Source organism: Nannobrachium achirus, assembly GCF_963921795.1.
Source record: "Nannobrachium achirus genome assembly, chromosome: 13".
NCBI classification, from domain to species: domain Eukaryota; kingdom Metazoa; phylum Chordata; class Actinopteri; order Myctophiformes; family Myctophidae; genus Nannobrachium; species Nannobrachium achirus.
In genome coordinates, this window is record NC_137833.1 from 43,662,285 (window position 1) to 43,681,406 (window position 19,122).

Consider the following 19,122-nt stretch of genomic DNA (forward strand, 5'->3'; position numbering starts at 1 on the left):
TATTGTTGATAACCTTACTGGGACTGTTGATTCTTTGTTGACGTATTTTCCAACTTGTGTTTTTCCATTGACGAAGATGCCAACGGAGGGTAGCAGTGGTAACGTTTCAACTTCCTGGTCATCAACGTAGAGAGTGACGTCATCTTCAGTTACCAGCAGCCGTACTTGGTGCCATTTCTCATCAAAAAGCATCTTTTTAATGACAAAAGAATAGGAAATCGTCACACACAAAAGTGTTTAGAAATCACAAGCTGAGAAAGAGAAATGGTTAAATCCATGTTATGAGGGGTACATAGCAACGCTGCAAGGAAATGAGAGCTAAAAGCCTCACTGCCCGGGAAGCGTGCAGAGAGGAATTATTGCTTAGTAAAGTAGCAGGGATCACTGATTTAGAGCGCATGAAAGTATTTGAACCGTATGTGTGAAGTGTGAACATGTGAATAGGAAAGAACAGTCAAAAGCCTGATTGAGAATGTGCTGAAATCTCAAAGGGGGAAAATGTCCAGAGCTTGAGGTAAAGGCTTTGGTTTGGCATAACAGCGTTCATCATTTTTATCATCATATCCCATATGGTGACTAGTATGTAAGATATCCAACCCATATAAGGAAACAATAATGAAAGAGCAGCCAGTCCAACATATGCACTGATTTCAGACAGTACAATGTTCCATCCGTCTTGTCCGTCTGTTATTAACCTAAACCAGTGTTTCTCAAATTGGGTACGCGGAGGTACTGCAGGGGGTACTCGGAAAATGCACCCCCAAAAGAAAAATTGAAGTATCATGATAATATTATTCATAGTTAAATAATTGACTACAATTGAATTAGAAGAAGAAAAAAAACATTTACTGTTGTGTTTAATGATGACACTTGGAGCCTGATAGATGCTAATAACCCAAATTGCAGGTCAACTGGGATGTGTTTGAATGTAAGTTATTGACATGAAAACTGACTGAAATGCTATGGCCAGTTGGCCACAGTGTTAAAGATAAATCTGTTCAGGAGGCACCGTTTGAAACTCTCACTCCCGTTCTTATTTTTTGTGATGTTATATTATTGAAAAGGGGGTTTAACATAGCATCATATTATACCAATTATGGTTTTAATTGCAGTTGTATAAAGAAAATGTTGTCGGGTACAGGGGGTACTTGGATTCAAAAATCAGGGAAAGGGGGTACTCAAGCCAAAAAAGATTGAGAAACACTGACCTAAACCCTAGCGTCCCTCCAGTCATAGGTGAACATTCAGCTAAAATAGGCAAACATTTGGTGAGAATATAGCGAGTACGCACGCTCACAACGCGTCACAAAGCATAACTAGAAATGCACTCTGCGCCTTTAGGCCATGTACGGTATGGCCTACTTGTGCGCCAGCTAGCAGAGCTTGCCATGAGGTGTGCTCACCACTGGCATCATAGCCTCGCGTAGCCAGGCTTTACTCATCTGCGAAGAGAAAAGCCTGGTGACAATATAAGGCAGAAAGCGTTCAACTTCCGCCGTGTGAGCTTCCCCGGTTTTCCCCTAACGTAACTTCCGTTAAACGCAGCACTTCCGCTAGAAATCTTGGAACCAACCGGAAGGCATATTGTCTACAGGGTGCTGGTATCACCAGGAATGCTGGTCCCTCATTGGCTTTTAATGATGACGTTGCCAGAAAGGCTGTTCCCTGATTGGGCTACGCCTGCATGGGCTTAAACACACACAGCTGCCTACCCACCTACAGTACATACGCGGCCGAACGCTGTACTTGCACGCTCTGCTGGCGCAAGTAACAACGCAATGCCTTATAAGCTTGTAGATCAGCTATTTTCCACCAAGACAGCTGGTGTAGCGTTGAATTTTCATTCAACTTTGTGGGAATGATAAGTAGGCTGCCCAGAAGAGATTATTAGCTTAAATTAAAGGTCAAAGGTCAAGGTCAAAATTACACAATGGGTTGTATCCCGGGCAGGAACAGTGGTGTGGAAGGCACTGCCAAACTGGTACTTACAGTGGCCTACTGATTGTTTTATTAATCATTTAGGGAAATATATGCCTCATTTTATTGCTACTCTATAGGTTTAACTGACATTTTTGAAGGTCAATTTGTTAGTTCATTCGTCTTAGAGGATCAAGGATGAGTGTTTACTGTTTACTGTACATTTGGCAAACATGACATCTTCTGCAACAAGTTTGTACACACGTATACAATGTACAAGTAAACACTCATTCTTGATGCATTGTTTAAACTTAGTTAATTGTTGTGTTGCAAATTAAGATCACGTGTGCATCATGTCTTTGTAGCCCAATGCACTGTAAACTCCTAATGTTCACTTCAATCTGTACAAATGGAACCATTTGGTTCGATTTGATTTTCATTCCATTTTATTTTGTTTAAGGTGTTTCCTTTACCTTTGCTGTTTCAGAAGCGAAAACAACCGTTTGAATACCGCCGGGTCCTACACTTGTGGTGGTGAACAGGATCTTGTGATCTAATCCACGCAGAGTCACCGCCATCTGAGGTTTGTCATCTTTGGTCTGGACTCTCCACAGATCCCAGTCTTCAGTGGCCACACCCCCCTTGTACTTCAACGTGGCTACAAAAACATAGGATGGAGGGAGACCATCTGGGAATAATGCCCTTATGGGTCAAGCGTAGAAAGACATCAGTCGTGTTTGAATACAGGGGTGATAGTGTGTGTGAATAACAATGAAACAAAAAGAAGAAGAAAAAGCCTCCCCCAGTGGTTAAGTATTTAGTTTTGTTTACCGTGTGTCTTCACTCAGGTCCATACGAGATGTTATTTCGTAGGCTTTAGAGCCACTGTATGTCCCCTGCGTCTTCTTTGCTTTTTTGGCCAAATTCAAATGCCTCAGAAGATCAAATCCTTTGATATCCTCATCTTGAGAATCTACGGGTATTCTCGTTGGGCAAACAAGCTCTGCAGTGGACCAGGAATACAGAGACAAATGGAATGAGATAGATAAACAGAGAGGGGTGAACAACTGTCATATCAGCAACATGACTGCCATAATAAACGGTTTGTTTTATTAACAAGTCTGCATGGGTTTTACTAAATACAAAGCAGAAAACTGCTTTGGGAAAAGTGTTTTATGTTCTATGTAACAAGGCTGTAAACAAGGCCTATTATTTGGATTCACAATGCTGCACATTAAACAGAATGAGCTAGTAGCTCACATAATTGCCACCATATGCACTTACAGTATGATAATCAGTTAATCGTCTAGATAATCAACTCAGTTAGTCAGAGAAGATGTGGCGTTGCCTGTAATGCCAGCGGTAGGCCTAATTAGCCTACAGGCCTTAATCAACGCGCAGCCCCATTCACTGGTATAAAAAGCGCGTATACCTTCGCACAACTTTTGTCGTATGACTTGGCGGATCTTGACAATCCCCTTGAAGTCCTCTACATAGAACACGTAGGATGAGGCCGGCTTGTTAGCAATTTCTTTCAGCTCAGCCTCTTGTGCAGGCCCAACACCAATTGCAAAGAGGATTACTCCTTTTTTCCTCGCTGCCTCTGCAGCCTTCATCACCTCGTCTTGAGACTTGCCGTCTGTGAGGACAACGGCAATTCTGGCGATGCCTTTTGGGCCACGCTCAGAGAGGCCAAACAGTCTGTCTGTAGCGAACGTGATGGCTGTCCCTGTGCGTGTGTTTCCGCCCATGTAATCAATATTCTGCATTGCTTTGATGAGGTCTGCGTTGGAGAAGTGTGTGCCCAGAGGTATTTCTAACACGGGATCGTCACTGTACTGGACCACTCCAACTTGGGTGAACTTCTCTCCGATGTTGAAGCTTTGCGTTATGTTGACAAGCCATCCCTTGACTATTTCAAAATTGAGATCCTCTACACTCCACGATCCATCTACAATAAAGACCAAATCACATGGTGCAGTCCTACAACCTAAACAGGAGACAAAGACACAACTAAATCATTGGCAATAAACAATGTTTTTCTTTTTTCAGAGCTGATAAAAGAGTATTTACTCTAATTTTGCATATACTTTTTAAGGACGTATGTTTGCATGCAAACATTAACAGCTATACATTAAAGGAAAAGCAAACGCAGTACATGTTACAGGTGTGTTTGATAGCCTACACAATGTTCTATCTTTAAAGAATGGACAACATGGATTGAAAAGTGTCAGGAAATGAAGACAGAAGCGTTCTTACTTCTTATGCCTTCATCTTGCGCTGTACTAAGCAAATGGAGCAGCATGAAGCATACACACTGCAAGACACAATGCATGGATCTGGTTTTGTAACCCATTATGCAGAAGTACCAAGCTCCAATTGTGCACCTACAGGAAGAGGGAAACACATGCATTGTTCTGCTGATGACAGAATGGACAATATCAGCTTTCATGACATGTGCATCAAGAGTTAACACCTCGGACTATTGTTAAAGATCATTCTCCATAAGTGATTTGGTAACAAATCATGCTGCTGTGCTGACTCGCCACTATTATAGGCCCGCACGTGGTTCTACTGTAAAGCACAAAAAGCCCAAGGCATTGAAGGCAAAGTATGTTGTTATCATAATGTATATTAAGATTGTTACCAAATGTCACAGGGACAAGATGCTGAACAATGGTCATGAGGCAGGCCTTTAAAGGTGTTAACCTTTTAAGACAAGATTGATACACATCAGGAAAAATTAATATCAGTTAATGTCAATTACAAAACTGTTATAACATGTTACATAAAATGCATGCAGTCCGCCCAGTTCATCTGAAAGTGGAACTACGGCATGTGTTGGAAACAAGAGGTAATCACAGCCTAGAAGTACAATGGGGGTTATGTCCATGCTAATGGAATTAGGATGGAATGGAGTTCTAAAAAGCCATAGAAACTAATAAAATGCTTGTCATATTCATGGGAGAGACTGGTTAAGGTTGTCAGCTATTGGCATTGCCAGGATTCAGGAATCATTGTGCTGGGCATGTGACTAGACATCAGACATTTAATCATATTTAGTTTCTCTGTGGCGTGTGGCTGCGTTAGGAAACTACATTTTATAGTAGTTTCCAGCAATAGAAAGAAACAGCTGACATTATAAAAGGAAGAAGCCATAAATTAGGAACAGATATGCTGCAAAGGAAGAGTAATCTGTGGTAGGAATTTGGTAGGCACTGATCATATACATGACCATACTTTAGCCAGTAACTTGACTGACATGTAAAGGTCAATTTAAAGAGTAGTTCAGACTGCTGCATCGTACGGCGTTGTCGCACGCCGTACATAGCTGATCGACATGCGCACACTTTTCGGCCCACAAAACCCGCAGTATGACCAAGTATAAATCTGGTTTAAAACCGCTTTGTCTCATCGCGAGTCTTTGCTCTGAACTAGGCTTAACGGCGCACAAGATGAAACTCTTGGCCGCCGTGTTATTGTGGCTGTGCGGCCAAGCTGTTGTCAGATCCATAACATGATTGTGTTTTTCCATCATGTAAGCTGCAAGTTGAAGTAACACAGCTCAACATGCCGCGCTAAGCTGCCACGGTTGTGCAGGGCCATTTTCTCCATGTGCTCTGCCTTGACACGGTGCTGGGGGAGGCTGTTGGAACGCATCACCACTGACATGGGCCAGTCGGCATGACTTTCCTCTCCACTGACTTCCACCCAAACTGAGTATTTCTTTTTTTTTTTTAGATTTTTGTTTTTGGGCTTTTTGCCTTTATTGGATAGGACAGTAGACTGACAGGAAATGGGGGAGAGACAGGGAGTGACACGCGGCAAAGGTCGACCGGATCGGGAATCGAACCGGCGACGCCGACAGGCATTGATGCCGAAATGGCAATGCCTATATGGTATGCGCCTGGTCCACTAGGCCACCAGGCGCCCCAAACTGAGTATTTCTACACCTCGCCGGAGCCACATGGAATTCATTTACCCCGTCAGACAGTGAAAGTTCTAGCTTTGGACGGCGACCAAACACATGCACTATGATGAAGGAGAGGCTACCTTTGGCCAAGAATAAAATAAATAAATTATAGATATTCATTTGACAACAAAGTGTCAAAAATGCAACATTACTTTTCCCCTGAAGGCTACATTTGTACTTGATGGCGTATTAATCCAAGTAAAAGCATGCAGGATGTAGTAAAGCCTTCCTGTGCTACCAGCACACTTGTCTAGCAGACCAGTATCATTCTCCATATGGCATTTTGTCTGCACTACAGCCTAGTCCATGACCTCTGGTGTTATAGGGGTAGCGCAGACACTTTATAGCTTTTGGCCTGGGTTGTGATGACATCATGTCAGGCTGGTATTCAGGGCAGGTCGAATAATCCCCTTTGAAAACCAACATCAACTCTTTTTCAGACTATCTCTTGCCAGTACATTCAGCTAAACATGACAACAAAAACCTTAGGGGAAGTTGTGTTTAGATTAATCCTCTTGCTCGAAGCAATACTTTTGTTCCAGCTGGACATGCAGTAGTAGGAGTCAGTTGGTGCCTTCCATTGCAACAGGTAATGTTTTACTGGTTCTGAATTGGAGAAAATTAGGCTACTCATGACATGCCACACATTCCAGGTTCCATTTAGCTTCACATCTCACGCTGGCCTTTAAGCCACATAATAATCCTATTACCTGTTTGTTTAGCGGATACAAATGCAGCCATTTTTTCAGATCAGCACCTGCAGTCTCTAAATGAGAGAATTTTAAATTTCCCATAACATCGTCGTTGTCGGGTGGAAACCTTGTATGTCCATTGTCCAAGACCTTTCCTTTTGTATTTATCGTTTTAAAAATGAACTAAACTAGTGAAAACAGCAGATCTACAAGCACACAACGCCTCGCACCGCGAGGCGTTGTGTGCTTGTAGATCTGCTATTTTCACTAGTTTTGTGCGACAGTCTTCTATGATGAAGCAGGGCTTTACTTTACGAAATAAATTACAAATGTGAAACTTGGAGATACAAGGTTTCTGCCCGAAAGTGACGATATGTTGTACACAACTGCTGTAAATGTGTCAACATGATCTCATGCTACTCCAAAATCAATATGACTACTTTGCCAAGATACTGGAAAATAGATTGCTTCCAGGTTTTTGTTGGCAAGGAAAGCCAGAACAGTACTTTCTCAAAATCATTTATAATAATCCAAACTATAAACTGATATCTTCACTATGCCTTGCACCCCCTAAACCTATGGGGTATATAGTCCAACATGTTCCACCTCATATTCCAACCATTCATATTGATACACATAGGCTACTGTAAATAATTCCCAACATCACGTGCATAATAAAAGCAGTGGTTATTGTCTTCATAGTGCATTATATCAGAAGAAAGCTGGAACATCCTTTTATGAGTTGTGAAGCAGCCAGAAAACATCAATTAAATAATTCCATTCATTCTTTGCGTGACAGCGGCACAAGCAAGGGACAGATAACCCTAATGTCTTCAATATGCAGCTACTGCAACATGCAGCTAGACTAATACTAACCAATGAAGACAATGCACCTTGGCAAAATGATCCGCACCGAAATCTGAGACACAACACATCAACAATATAATCTGTCATGCTCTGCATTCTTTATCATTCTGCATTAAAGATGTTACACTCTTAAATCCTAACTGTCTTGTAACTGTGGTCAAGCAAGCATTAATTTACAAAATTCTGAGAAAGGACAAAAATAAAAGCAAAAGAGATTACCAGAGGTTAGGATCCAAACCCCCCTAATCCTTTCATTGATATCCTGTGGTTAATGCACTGTGCAGAGTCCTATGCACATGTTTCACTGGTGAATGAACGCCTGCCCTGCAGTCCAGCAGTTCTGTCTGTCTCTCTGTTCCTCCACCTCCTCCTCCTTCCAAATAACCCCCCCACCCAGGGGCGTCACAAGGGGTAGGAAAGTGGGACTGAGTTACTGGGGCCCAAGGTGGAGGGGGCCCTAATAACTTTATCTATTGAAAAATAGCAGATATACAAGCTCACAGCGCGGCACCGAGTGCCGCGCTGCGAGCTTGTAGATCTGCTATTTTTGAAAAGTTGTGAAAATGTGTGAAAATCTTTGAATATATGTATTTTTTAAGCGAACATTTCTAACTCAAATTTTGCTTCTGGGGGGGTCCCTGGAACTAAATATTTTGAGATGGGGGTCCGTGGCCAAATACATATCATCTTGGGGGTCCTTGACATAGGTTTCTTGCACACATTTTCACGATTTTTCAAAAATAGCAGATCTACAAGCTCGCAGCGCGGCACTCGGTGCCGCGCTGTGAGCTTGTTATATCTGCTATTTTTCAATAGTTAACATTCATGGGGGGCCCGTAGTGAATCCTTGTACCCAGGGCCCAGAATTTGGTGTGACGCCCCTGCCCCCACCCACCCTTTCTTGACTTTCACTGGCCTGCAGCCACTCTCAATTACCATGGGTGGAAAGAGGAGCAGATAAGGAGAGAGCCTAGGAAGGCAGAAACGGCCAGCCCATCTCAGTCAGTGAGTGCAAAGGGAAAATTATAGTAATAGTAGACATGCAGCACGCGTCCAAGAGCCGAGCAGTTGGACTGTGTGTTGGTTGCTGAGGAGGGTGTAAACAGAGAACATGGGGTGTTCCTCATATGCAGGACAAGCACTAGATTGCATGCAGTTACACACTCGCGCGCGCGCGCCCACACACGCACACGCGCACGCACGCACACACACACACACACACACACACACACACACACACACACACACACACACACACACACACACACACACACACACACACACACACACTGTACAATACCAGTAAGACACCCTTATTAGCGATCACTTTAGAGCGACCTGGCTCTAAAGTAGGGGGTGGTGCTGAAACAACAGAGACTGACACAACATGTCCATATATGGGCATGGGCATTCCCAGATATGACATCAGGGATCTCCATATATCGGCATAAAAGGGACAAGGACGGAATTAATTTGCCGCGACAACCAACACTGGTTATCATGAGACTGATATGCCATATATGGGCACTCCCAGATATGGGTTTAATATTGATGACATCAGGGATCTCAAAATATGGGCATGCTGACATCGGCCTAGGCAGCAGGGGTTGAACCACTCAACCTTCCGCATGAGGGGCACATGCGCTAACCACTACACCAACGTCGCCGCGCCCCCGCAAGTATGGTTACAATGACGCGAGTCACATTTACAAATGAATTCTGTCTTGGCCATTTGTGGAGCGTGACATGAGGCGTGACTGACTGACTGAGTGACTGATGCACATGAGCTGCAGGGTTTTCATAGTACCGGTAAATGCGACCTACAGTACGGTTGCAACAAGTTAAGTCCTCAGCTGTGGCTAATTCTTGTGCTCCAGAGTCATTCCACTGTAGCACTATTATGAGTTCATTTCATTAACCCTGACCAAAGTGGGCTGCAGATCAAGGTGTTAGAAAGCCTCCGAGATCCTGTTCCTGCATCCACACAGCTGAAGGTCGTCACACTTCCACGGCCTTATCGGCGAGCTGTACTAGGGAATGCAGAGTTTCATAACCACTCCACGAAAGCCTGCATCAGCGAGACCCCCTGAACTCCAACTCAAGAGACATGATAATAAGCAGGCACGATACTGTACGAAAGGTACCGTACTGTACTATACTGTGTCGCGTTGTATTGTATATTGTACTTCACTCTACGGTATTACACTGTATTGTACTTTACCATATTGTACTGTACTGTACCATATTGTACTGTATTACACTGTACCACACTGTAGCCTACTGTACTGTACTGTACTGTACTGTACTGTACTGTATACTGTACTGTACTGTACTGTACTGTATGTGCAACAAAACCTTTAAACGAGCAAAGTTTGGTTTCACAAAAGGTACCCTACTTAGGCTATAATAACTGTAAGCCTCTGCATAACAAATCTAATGCTTTTGCAATCAGATTTCAGAGTCGATTTCAGGCAATCACAATATTACACAATCAACTGGAATCCAAGCAAGGGGAAGAGGTGCATGCACTCACAGCACTGTGCGAGCACTCATGCTGTCTGACTGTGGAAGGTCAGAGGAATGTCATGTAACATGTTCTAAGGGCTGAACGAAACACCATCTATATTTGCATCGTGCTTCAATGGGCTGGAGAAAAAAGACTGATTGCTTAAATGTGTATCGGTTCTCCATATGAGGAGCTTTCTTCTTTTAAGTCATGTCCACATCATCAAACTCATCCTGGGGGAGAAGAGGAAATTAACCTCTACTGTTAAAATGATCAAGCAATTCTGTATCCATCAAAAGGTAAACCCACACAAGACAAGTAGTGCTAGGGGTGCTGATGTTCCATGAATTACTTTCCAGAGGTCATCCTGCAGGATCTCCCCTTGCCCTGCATTGGAGCGGCAGTGTCTTTTAAGGTCTGGGAGTTGTTGAGGCATAGCACCTTCTGGTGGTCAATGCGGGCAATTGCTGAATATTTGGCCTAGATCACAGCTGTGATAGTTAAGCTGAAAATGGGAACTTCTGGAAAACTTGACAATGCACTGTAGTTCTATCAGAATACTTAATTAGTTGTGCAGTTGGATGCGACAGCTTCGGGGAATGGTGGAACTGGGGCTTTCCTGGTCACACAAGAGAGAAATATAAACGTGTAAAGCCTTTAATACATCCATGGTAAAAACCAAAGACCAAAGGGGCCCTGGTGGCTCCAGCGGTTAATGTACTTCTTCTACTTCTAACAGTCACAGATTTAGTTCCTGACTTCCATTCTATTTTCTTAGAGAAAGAAATAACAACGATAAATTGACTCCAAGGCAATGATTTGCAGCACAAAATTACAAATATAGTCGCATTTTTAAATGATCAGCATGTTTGTTTCTGGACCGTGCTCTGAAAGCTTTATTACAGCCGACTGAGGGCAGCGTAAAACATCTCTCTCGTTAAACTGACTTCCACTGCCATCACTTTGAATCAAAACCTCACAGTGCTTCCCGCTTTCTGTCTGGTGGGGATTTTGGTTGAGCAATAATGGTTTCAAATCACATGCATTAGACTGCAATTATCATGATCACTTGCATGGTTTGCCACAGGGATTAATGTGATGCATGTCTGATGCAAATGATTGGACCCCTGAGAGGGACTCCAGATGAGAACGGGTGGAATACTAAGAGTTTCCATGGAGAGAGTGGGTTGTAGTGTCCTCAGAAACAGTGGTGGAAAGTAACTAAGTAGGCTACATTTACTCAAGTACTGCATAAGTACAATTTTGAGGGGCCTTAAGAAATGGAGTACTTTTTCCACCAATGCAGAGCAGCACAGAGCAGCAGTGCAGCCACACCAGCAGGGACGTGCAGAGAATGTTAGGGAGGCAGGGGCTGACATTTCTAAAAGGGCCTTTTGGTGGGAATATCGAAAATAGCAGACCTACAAGTTCACACCGGGTCGCGCTGCGACACGCTGTGAGCTAGGAGGTCGGCTATTTTCGGTGCTTGATACCACACTGAACTAAGCATAATCAAGTAAATACTGGAGATGTGGCGTACTGTAGACTACGGCATGGATTTCTACACAGAGAGGGCAATTATTTCAACACAACACAACGCCTCGCGGTGCGAGGCGTTGTGTAGATCTGCTGTTTTCACTACTTTTGTGCAACAGCCTTGTATGATGAAGCAGGGCTTTACTTTGCGAAAGAACATACACACATTTGAAACTTGGAGATACGAGGTTTCTGCCCGACAGCGACGATATAGATAAGTAAATTATCTTGAATGCTGCCTTCAGGTAGGCCTATGGCATGGAAAGGGGGCATTTTCATTTCTTTCACCATAGTAAAAACTGCATTCATGGTCTGGAGAGGGCCCCCTTTGATGTCTGTGTGTGCACAATGACTGCACGTGCCTGAGGCTGACGCTGCAGCCACAGACACAGCGAAGCTGTCAGAGGATGTCCACTTACAATAGGTGGGTCTTGATCGCAGGAAACGGACGGACACTCGCCAGGAAACAGTGCGAGAGCCACACGCAGAGGCCCTCTGGAGAGCTCCTCCAAGAAAAAGTCTTTCCTCATTAGATCTGTGGCTGTGGAAAACATGGCCGGTGTGTTTATTCTCATCTCCACAACAACATCTAAAAATAAGAGTCAGCATTCACACAGGCAGAGGCTGTCAATAACAGATTCTCGCTGAATATGGAAACCCCGACGACTTTAGGGCTGGGTGCAATAACCGCACAAACTGCCATACCGCGGTTGTGCAATGCATACCGCGGTGTCGAGTTCATAACCGTGATTATGTTGCAATATAGGTACCTGGTACCTATATATCACGGTATATTTAAATGTATTTAAATGTATTTGCTTTTTTTAATTGCGACTATACAGTGACACACCTGACTCTGTGGTTCCCCTGACACATCACTGTGACATCACAGGTCTATGGGTTTGCTGTGATGTCAGGGGAACCACTCTAACAGAATGGGTTTGCCGCTCTGACATCACACTCTGGCTTCACTGTGATGGCACACTAACAGAATCCCTTGTATGCCGTTCTCTGTCATCAATATTAAGCCCATATCTAACAGGACTTAATAAGGGAATGCCCATATATGGAGGCCACATCAGCCACATACCACACTAACAGAATCCATATATGGCCAAGGCAGATGGCCAAGACAGCCCATATCTGTGTGGCTGGTTCAACAGACAGGGATCTCCATGTATGGGCATAAAAAGGATATGATGTCAGATGTCATAGACATCATAGGACTTTCACATAACGAATAACTGAGTAAGCATGTTTAGGCTCTCACTGCATATCTCCATATACAGTACATGGAATGGATCTCCATATATGGGTACCAGGGGTCTCCATATATGGGTAACTGGTCCAATATACATCACTGGCCAGATAGATGGCAAAGAATTCGGCGTGACCTCGAGGTCGGTCACATGTCGCCCTGAGCCTGAGGCGTCTTACTAGTATTTTTTTAATTCAAAACAACTTTTTGGGAGATACAGCCATGTCGGTGAGTTATTACTGCGATAACAAAAAATCCACACCGCCCCACACCGCCCCAGCCCAACACAGATTGTTAGATTTCAACTCTGCTGCTAAACAAACACAAACATAGAGGTCTGTCAGCACGCAACTCTGACTGCAACTGAAGATCTTCTGAAACATGATGTGCTGCGGGTCCATTTTTTCCTTGGAAAATTTGAATTTAGACCTTGTTGAACACAAGGCTGTTAAATACCGTATTACGGCAATAAATTCTACAAAAGTATTATGCTACGTTTGTGAAAAGCATAGTAATATCTATGCTGTGAAAGCACACTGTGAGGGATGTTAAGCTGTCATTAAATAATTTCAGGCAGCAAGAGTCATAAAATCTGGGTGTGAAATACACAATGCGAGCTATATGTGAAATACAAATAAAAACAGCTCTTACGGCGTTTACTGCTGTTGACTAAGTATTAAAGATTTTGACAGCTTTTTCCATTACTCCAAAGCTGCCATTATGAAACAAACAAGCTCTTAATAAAAATAAAAGCACCAGCACAGTAGGTCTACCCATATCGCGTATTCATTTTGGTATATCCTTCCAACAAATATATTGCTGTGATCATGAATGCATTAATGAAACTGAACGAGGCAGAAAGTCTCATCTCTATGAAAGCTAAGCACAACGGTGGAAAAAGTACTCACATTATTTACTTAAGTAAACGAATCAATACTGCAATACAGAAATACTCTACTATAAGTAAAAGTCCTGAATTCACAATGTACTTTTGTACTAAAAGTACAAAAGTATTGCCATCAAAATGTACTTAAAGTACCAAAAGTAAAAGTACAAAATGTTACGTGACGCGTTGTGAGCTTCGGCTATTTTCAAATAGCCTAGGAATAAAATAGGGCTAAAGTGGATTAATGTATGTTTAATAATATAATCACTTATATCTGCAAAGTAGTAACTAATGTTTTCAAATAAAAGTAGTGGAGTAAAAGTACAACATTTGGATCCGAGATGTAGTGGAGTAAAAGTAAAGGTATAGGAAATTGGAAATACTCAAGTAAAGTGTAAATATCTAAAAATTGCACTTAAGTGAATCTACTTAGTTACTTTTACAGCAGTGGTTCTCAAAGTGGATTCCAGGGACTCTGTGGGTTCCTTTAGGGGGGTCTAAGTTGACCCATACAAGTCTGTAACTCTAACAGTGTACAAATGGAACCAAATCAACCCTTAAGCCCGTATCATAGTCGGGTCCGCGGTGGAAGGCTTTACACCGCGGTGTAGTCTTTTCGAGTCTTTTTGAGTCATGAAACTACAACGTTACGTCATTCCTCACGGTGGAGAGCTTTCCACCGTGAGTCCCAACACATCTCTCTGTTTTTACTATCAGACAGACAGGCTCTTCACCCCGTTCACTGATTGGTCGACCTGAACCGGTCTAGACAGGGTGAAGGACTTCACCGTGGGCCGTGACTATGATGGCCTGCACTTATTTTCTGACTTGAGGTGGAAAGCGTTCCACCTCAAATGTGCGGTGGATAGGTCTCCACCGTACACTCTGATACGGGCTTTACGGGTTCATTTGGTTCCATTTGTACACTGAGTTAAGGGAACACCTTGAAATGTGAAAGTTTGAGAAACACCGCTTTACACCACTGGCTAAGCAAACACACAAACAGCAGTGGGAGAATAAAACCAGGTGATCCTTTTTGTACTTTTATTATAAAGAACAGTTCTTCAAAGACAACTCTGACTCATGTGAAATCATTCTAAACAAGGCCAACCCAGAATGTGCATAGTTGAGCAGCTTAATTGGCTCATCATCACCGACCTTGACCTTTTGACCACAAAATTGCACAGCATGTCAGATATGTCAGTTAGGATGTCATATTTTAAGTTTCATGGCCTTGCTTGTGTTGCGATTTGACGAGGATAAAGTGTATCGAGTCATTCGTGGACAAAGTGACATACTTACATGTACAAACATACACACACAAACATACAGCCTTAGTACAATAGTTATGCAATCGCTTCGCGGCACAACTAATCGAAGTTATCAAATAAAGATGCTTTTTTATTTTCTCTCTCTTTTTACAAGGTTTCTTCCAAGCGAACTTCCCCTGTTGTGGATAAATAAGATTAGTCTGTTTGCCAAGAAGTTCCCCCAGATTGCTTTTGCCGTCTCTCAAGATTTCAGATGAGTTGCAGGTTTTTTACATCAAAGCGGAATTTATTTCACCCTCACATTGTAAATATACATTTATTAACAACAACAATCCAACACCGATCGCCCCCACTTCCACCATCTCCCTCCCGATTCTCCAGCCATGTGCTGACTTCATCACAAGTATTCTTTATGTCTCTAAGGGCGGCCTCTCGACCTCTGGGCTCCCCTCGGCCTCTGGGGACCACCTCTCGGCCTCTGGGGTGCTTGTTGTGCTAGCGGGGGTGCTGCGCTGCTGGTGGCGCTGAGCAGAGAGCACCCGGAGGTCAGACAGACACCCGGTACTCCTCGGAGACCCGGGTGACCCCTGAGTCCCGGCCGACCCACGTGTCCCCGCTCACCTGGCTTCCCTGGCTGGCCGTTAAAGGCTCTGCCGAGACGACCGCGCTGACCTGAAAGAGTGGAGATAGCGTTATTCTCCAGGGTCTGTGAATTAGCAGAGGAAGTTTCCATTTTCCTTTCATTTCGTTTTTCTTTGTTTCTAATGACAAACATGTTATCGAGAAATGTTTGTGTGTTTTCATTTGGCAAGTGTCCTTCTCAATTCAGTTCAATTCAATTCAAAGGAGCTTTATTGGCATGAGGAAACGTACGTTTACATTGCCAAAGCAAGCGTCAAAGCATAATAAAAGCATTTCTTTTTTTAAATGGGGAAAGTATGTACAGTACAGTTGGAGGGGGTACAGCATTGTGTTAAACAGAATACGTCACATTGCGACATTGTTATACTCTATATTAATACAGGCGGGGTATAAAGCTTTTTTTGAGACAAATACAATAGCAGCAGACAAATTGTACCTGTCATCTTTGGGACAATTAACAGCATTTTTCTGCAAACTATTTGAATAGTATACAAAAAAAAGTGTCAGACTTAAGTGTGTTTAAAGGTACAGTAGGTAGCAGCTCTGTCTATATGTGCAGTAGGTCTATGCCAGAGGTCCACTCTGTACAGATAGTGTAGGAAACACAATGGGTTCCACAATGGTAATAGAGGAATATAATTCCATTGGCTAAACGCATTTCTCTCCTAAAGAATGATGATTTCCAACACACTAGTGACTACAGTAGTGTAACGCAAAAAAACTACTGTATTGTATGTCATGCAAGCCCTCGCACGTGCTTACTCTTCATGCAAAGCAACAGTTCAGCAACCTTGGTTTAGTTTTTCATTCAGTTGAAATGATTGAACTAAAGTACATTTTGCATATGATATTTACCATTTGGTCCTTGGTCTCCAGTATAGCCAGGCAGACCATATCCCTTTGCGCCTTTATCACCCTGGTCTCCCCTGTCACCTGTAAGACACACACAATGTTCTCTTCATTAAGACGAATGACAACACAATACCAATACCACTCTATGCCCCTGGGGCTTTGCTAGTACACAAGAACATGCTGTTCAAGCTAATTAATGACCATGTGTGTTACTGAGATCATTGCTGAATAAATCTTTAAAAACACCTTGTAAATATTCTTCAGTTTCACAGGGCCTGGCTGGGAAATGTACCATAAGTGTGACATCATGCAAAACGCTCTTTAACGATGAATTATAATTTATAACGCGGGAACACACACCGATACACCGTACAGGGTTCTAGCTGGACAATGTTGGATTTCGGCGCTGCAGTTTATCACAATCTAATTTGAGTAATGGTACGAGGCAGGCACACAGAAGAGTTTTAAAAATAAGCTGCTGTAGAATGAAGAGGAAAAAAAAGGAAAAGGGAAACATGGAGTTATGTCTTGCAATTTATGTTTCACACCTGTTTCTCCTGGTTTGCCTAAATCACCAGCCTCTCCATAGAAGCCCGGCTGGCCCACTTCTCCGTCAGCGCCATCGAGACCGGGCTCGCCCTGTCAACACATGGTAAAATGCAGTCTTAAAACCAATTCTACAAAATGAACCTGCAGTTTTCAAACTTTTTTATGCCACAAACCCCCAAATTGATGTATCAGTGGTTCTCAAACTTTGAAATTTGAGGGTCTCCCCTTAACTTTGACAGTGTACAAATGAAACCAAATGGGCCTGTTAGGGTCCATTTGGTTCCATTTGTACACTGTCAAAGTTACAAACTTGTAAGGGTCAATTTAGACCCACATAAAGGAACACAGAGAGTCCCTGAAATCCACTTTGAGAACCACTGGTATATATGGCTGCGTTCGGACCCCTATCTGAAAATGTTTTGTGCTAGGGACCCCCAGAAGAGAAGACTTGTGTTAAATTAAAAAATATTATAAATAATATCATTTCAAACACTTTCAAAAATGTTCAAAAATAGTAGATGTGCAAGCTCGCAGCGCAGCACGAAATGACGCGCTGTGAGCTTGTATATTTGCTATTTTTGAATAACCAAAAGAAATATTTGGTGTTTTGAATAGCCAAAATAAAAAAGTTACATGGATGCTTTCCCAGTTTTAATGGGTTAACCAGCTGAAACTATAGCGCCACTATTCTGGTTTGAACATTTGGCGGAAATAGGAGTAGTGTTTGGAGTGGACCAAGTATAGAGATCGAGCCCTGGGGGACAATGGGCAACTAATTTTACATGGGTTTAAAGGAGTAGTTCACCCCTGAAATGACTTTTTTTCTATTGATTATTCACGCCATGGAGACTTGGGTTCAATAATATTTTAAATTTTTTGTCACATTCCTAAGGCAAAAATGTTATTACAATAAATATACCCCCATATATATGTCCCCATCCGGAATCAATGGGGGTACATTTATTAAAATAAATGTTTTGTCCTAGGAATGCGACAAAAACCCAAAAATAATATTGAACTCAAGTCCATGGCGTGAGTAATCAATAGAAAAAAAGTAATTTCAGAGGTGAACTACTCCTTTAAGTTGTGTATGTGTTCAGCACAGGACTTGCAAAGTAACGCTGCAAACTCTTGTAATATTCTTTTCTTTGGCATTCGCGACAATCACCGGTGCACGGTTCACTTCTCCACTGACAGCTTTCCTATACAAGGACTAATCTAATAAAGTGTATCTTTAAACATCTGAACCTTCACGGACGATTATCAGCCTGAGAGTCCTTTGTGATTAACCCATTTAGACCTAGCATTATTGAATGCTTTAACCAGTGAAAAATAGCAGATATACAAGCTCACAGCGCGGCACCGAGTGCCGCGCTGCGAGCTTGTAGATCTGCTATTTTTGAAAAAGTCGTGAAAATGTGTGCAAATCTTTGAATATATGTATTTTCAAAGCCAACGTTTGTAACTCAAATGTGGCTTCTGGGTGGTCCCTGGAACTAGATATTTTGAAATGGGGGTCCGTGGCCAAATAAATATCATTTTGGGGGTCCTTCACATGAAAAGGTTTGAGCACCACTGACATAGTAGTCTCTCAAGAACAGACTAACTGAGCTCCAGTTAAGTGAAAAGGACCTTTTCTTTGACGATGGCTGGCCAGATTGCTGACACAGAAACATAGGTTTTTTCCAAAAATCTTAGAAGGATTCAAAAGACACTTATAGAATCGGGTCAAAATTCTAATTTTCATGATTTTTCAAAAATAGCAGATCTACAAGCTCGCAGCGCGGCACTCGGTGCCGCGCTGTGAGCTTGTAGATCTGCTATTTTTTTATATTTAAAGCATATAATATTGCGTCATAATGTGTTCAGGCCTAAATGTGATTAAAGCGTGTGTGTGTGAGACCTGTATAGGGTTCTGCCCTGTGTAATAAATGTGGAAAAGGGTTCCAGGCCAAGGACAGTCTCGATTCTCTCCAAAAACCATTCAACACAGACCAAGTGCCTTGTCTGTGACTTCTTATTTGTCCTCATGGAGACGTGGAAAATCGGGATGCTTTCATTCCAAACTATACTGCCAAATAGTTGAGCTCTCTCAGGCCAGTCCACACTCATGCAACGTGTTAGCATTTTGCTTTAGCCAGGGAGATAGAATCAAATAATGTATAGGGCATGT

At 42.6% G+C, this 19,122-nt stretch overlaps 3 protein-coding genes across 3 annotated transcripts in view; 1 reads left to right on the top strand and 2 right to left on the bottom strand.

The window, feature by feature from the left end:
- Positions 1 to 4,273, bottom strand: part of col21a1 (collagen, type XXI, alpha 1) — a gene marked incomplete at both ends in the record, with an annotated part of 50,740 nt that extends 46,467 nt beyond the window's left edge. Inside the window, 5 exons of the mRNA XM_080740754.1 lie at positions 19 to 189; positions 2,391 to 2,619; positions 2,749 to 2,920; positions 3,350 to 3,907; positions 4,177 to 4,273. Of these exons, the coding sequence (XP_080596880.1) occupies positions 19 to 189; positions 2,391 to 2,619; positions 2,749 to 2,920; positions 3,350 to 3,907; positions 4,177 to 4,273 (1,227 nt within the window). The remainder of the gene's footprint in view (positions 1 to 18; positions 190 to 2,390; positions 2,620 to 2,748; positions 2,921 to 3,349; positions 3,908 to 4,176) is intronic.
- The window catches only part of fbxo9 (F-box protein 9), a 446,168-nt gene that overhangs the window by 393,484 nt on the left and 33,562 nt on the right, over positions 1 to 19,122 (top strand). The gene's annotated exons all lie outside the window — the stretch shown is intronic.
- Positions 15,325 to 19,122, bottom strand: part of LOC308297342 (uncharacterized protein) — a gene marked incomplete at both ends in the record, with an annotated part of 38,994 nt that continues 35,196 nt past the window's right edge. Inside the window, 3 exons of the mRNA XM_080740755.1 lie at positions 15,325 to 15,578; positions 16,404 to 16,481; positions 16,949 to 17,039. Of these exons, the coding sequence (XP_080596881.1) occupies positions 15,325 to 15,578; positions 16,404 to 16,481; positions 16,949 to 17,039 (423 nt within the window). The remainder of the gene's footprint in view (positions 15,579 to 16,403; positions 16,482 to 16,948; positions 17,040 to 19,122) is intronic.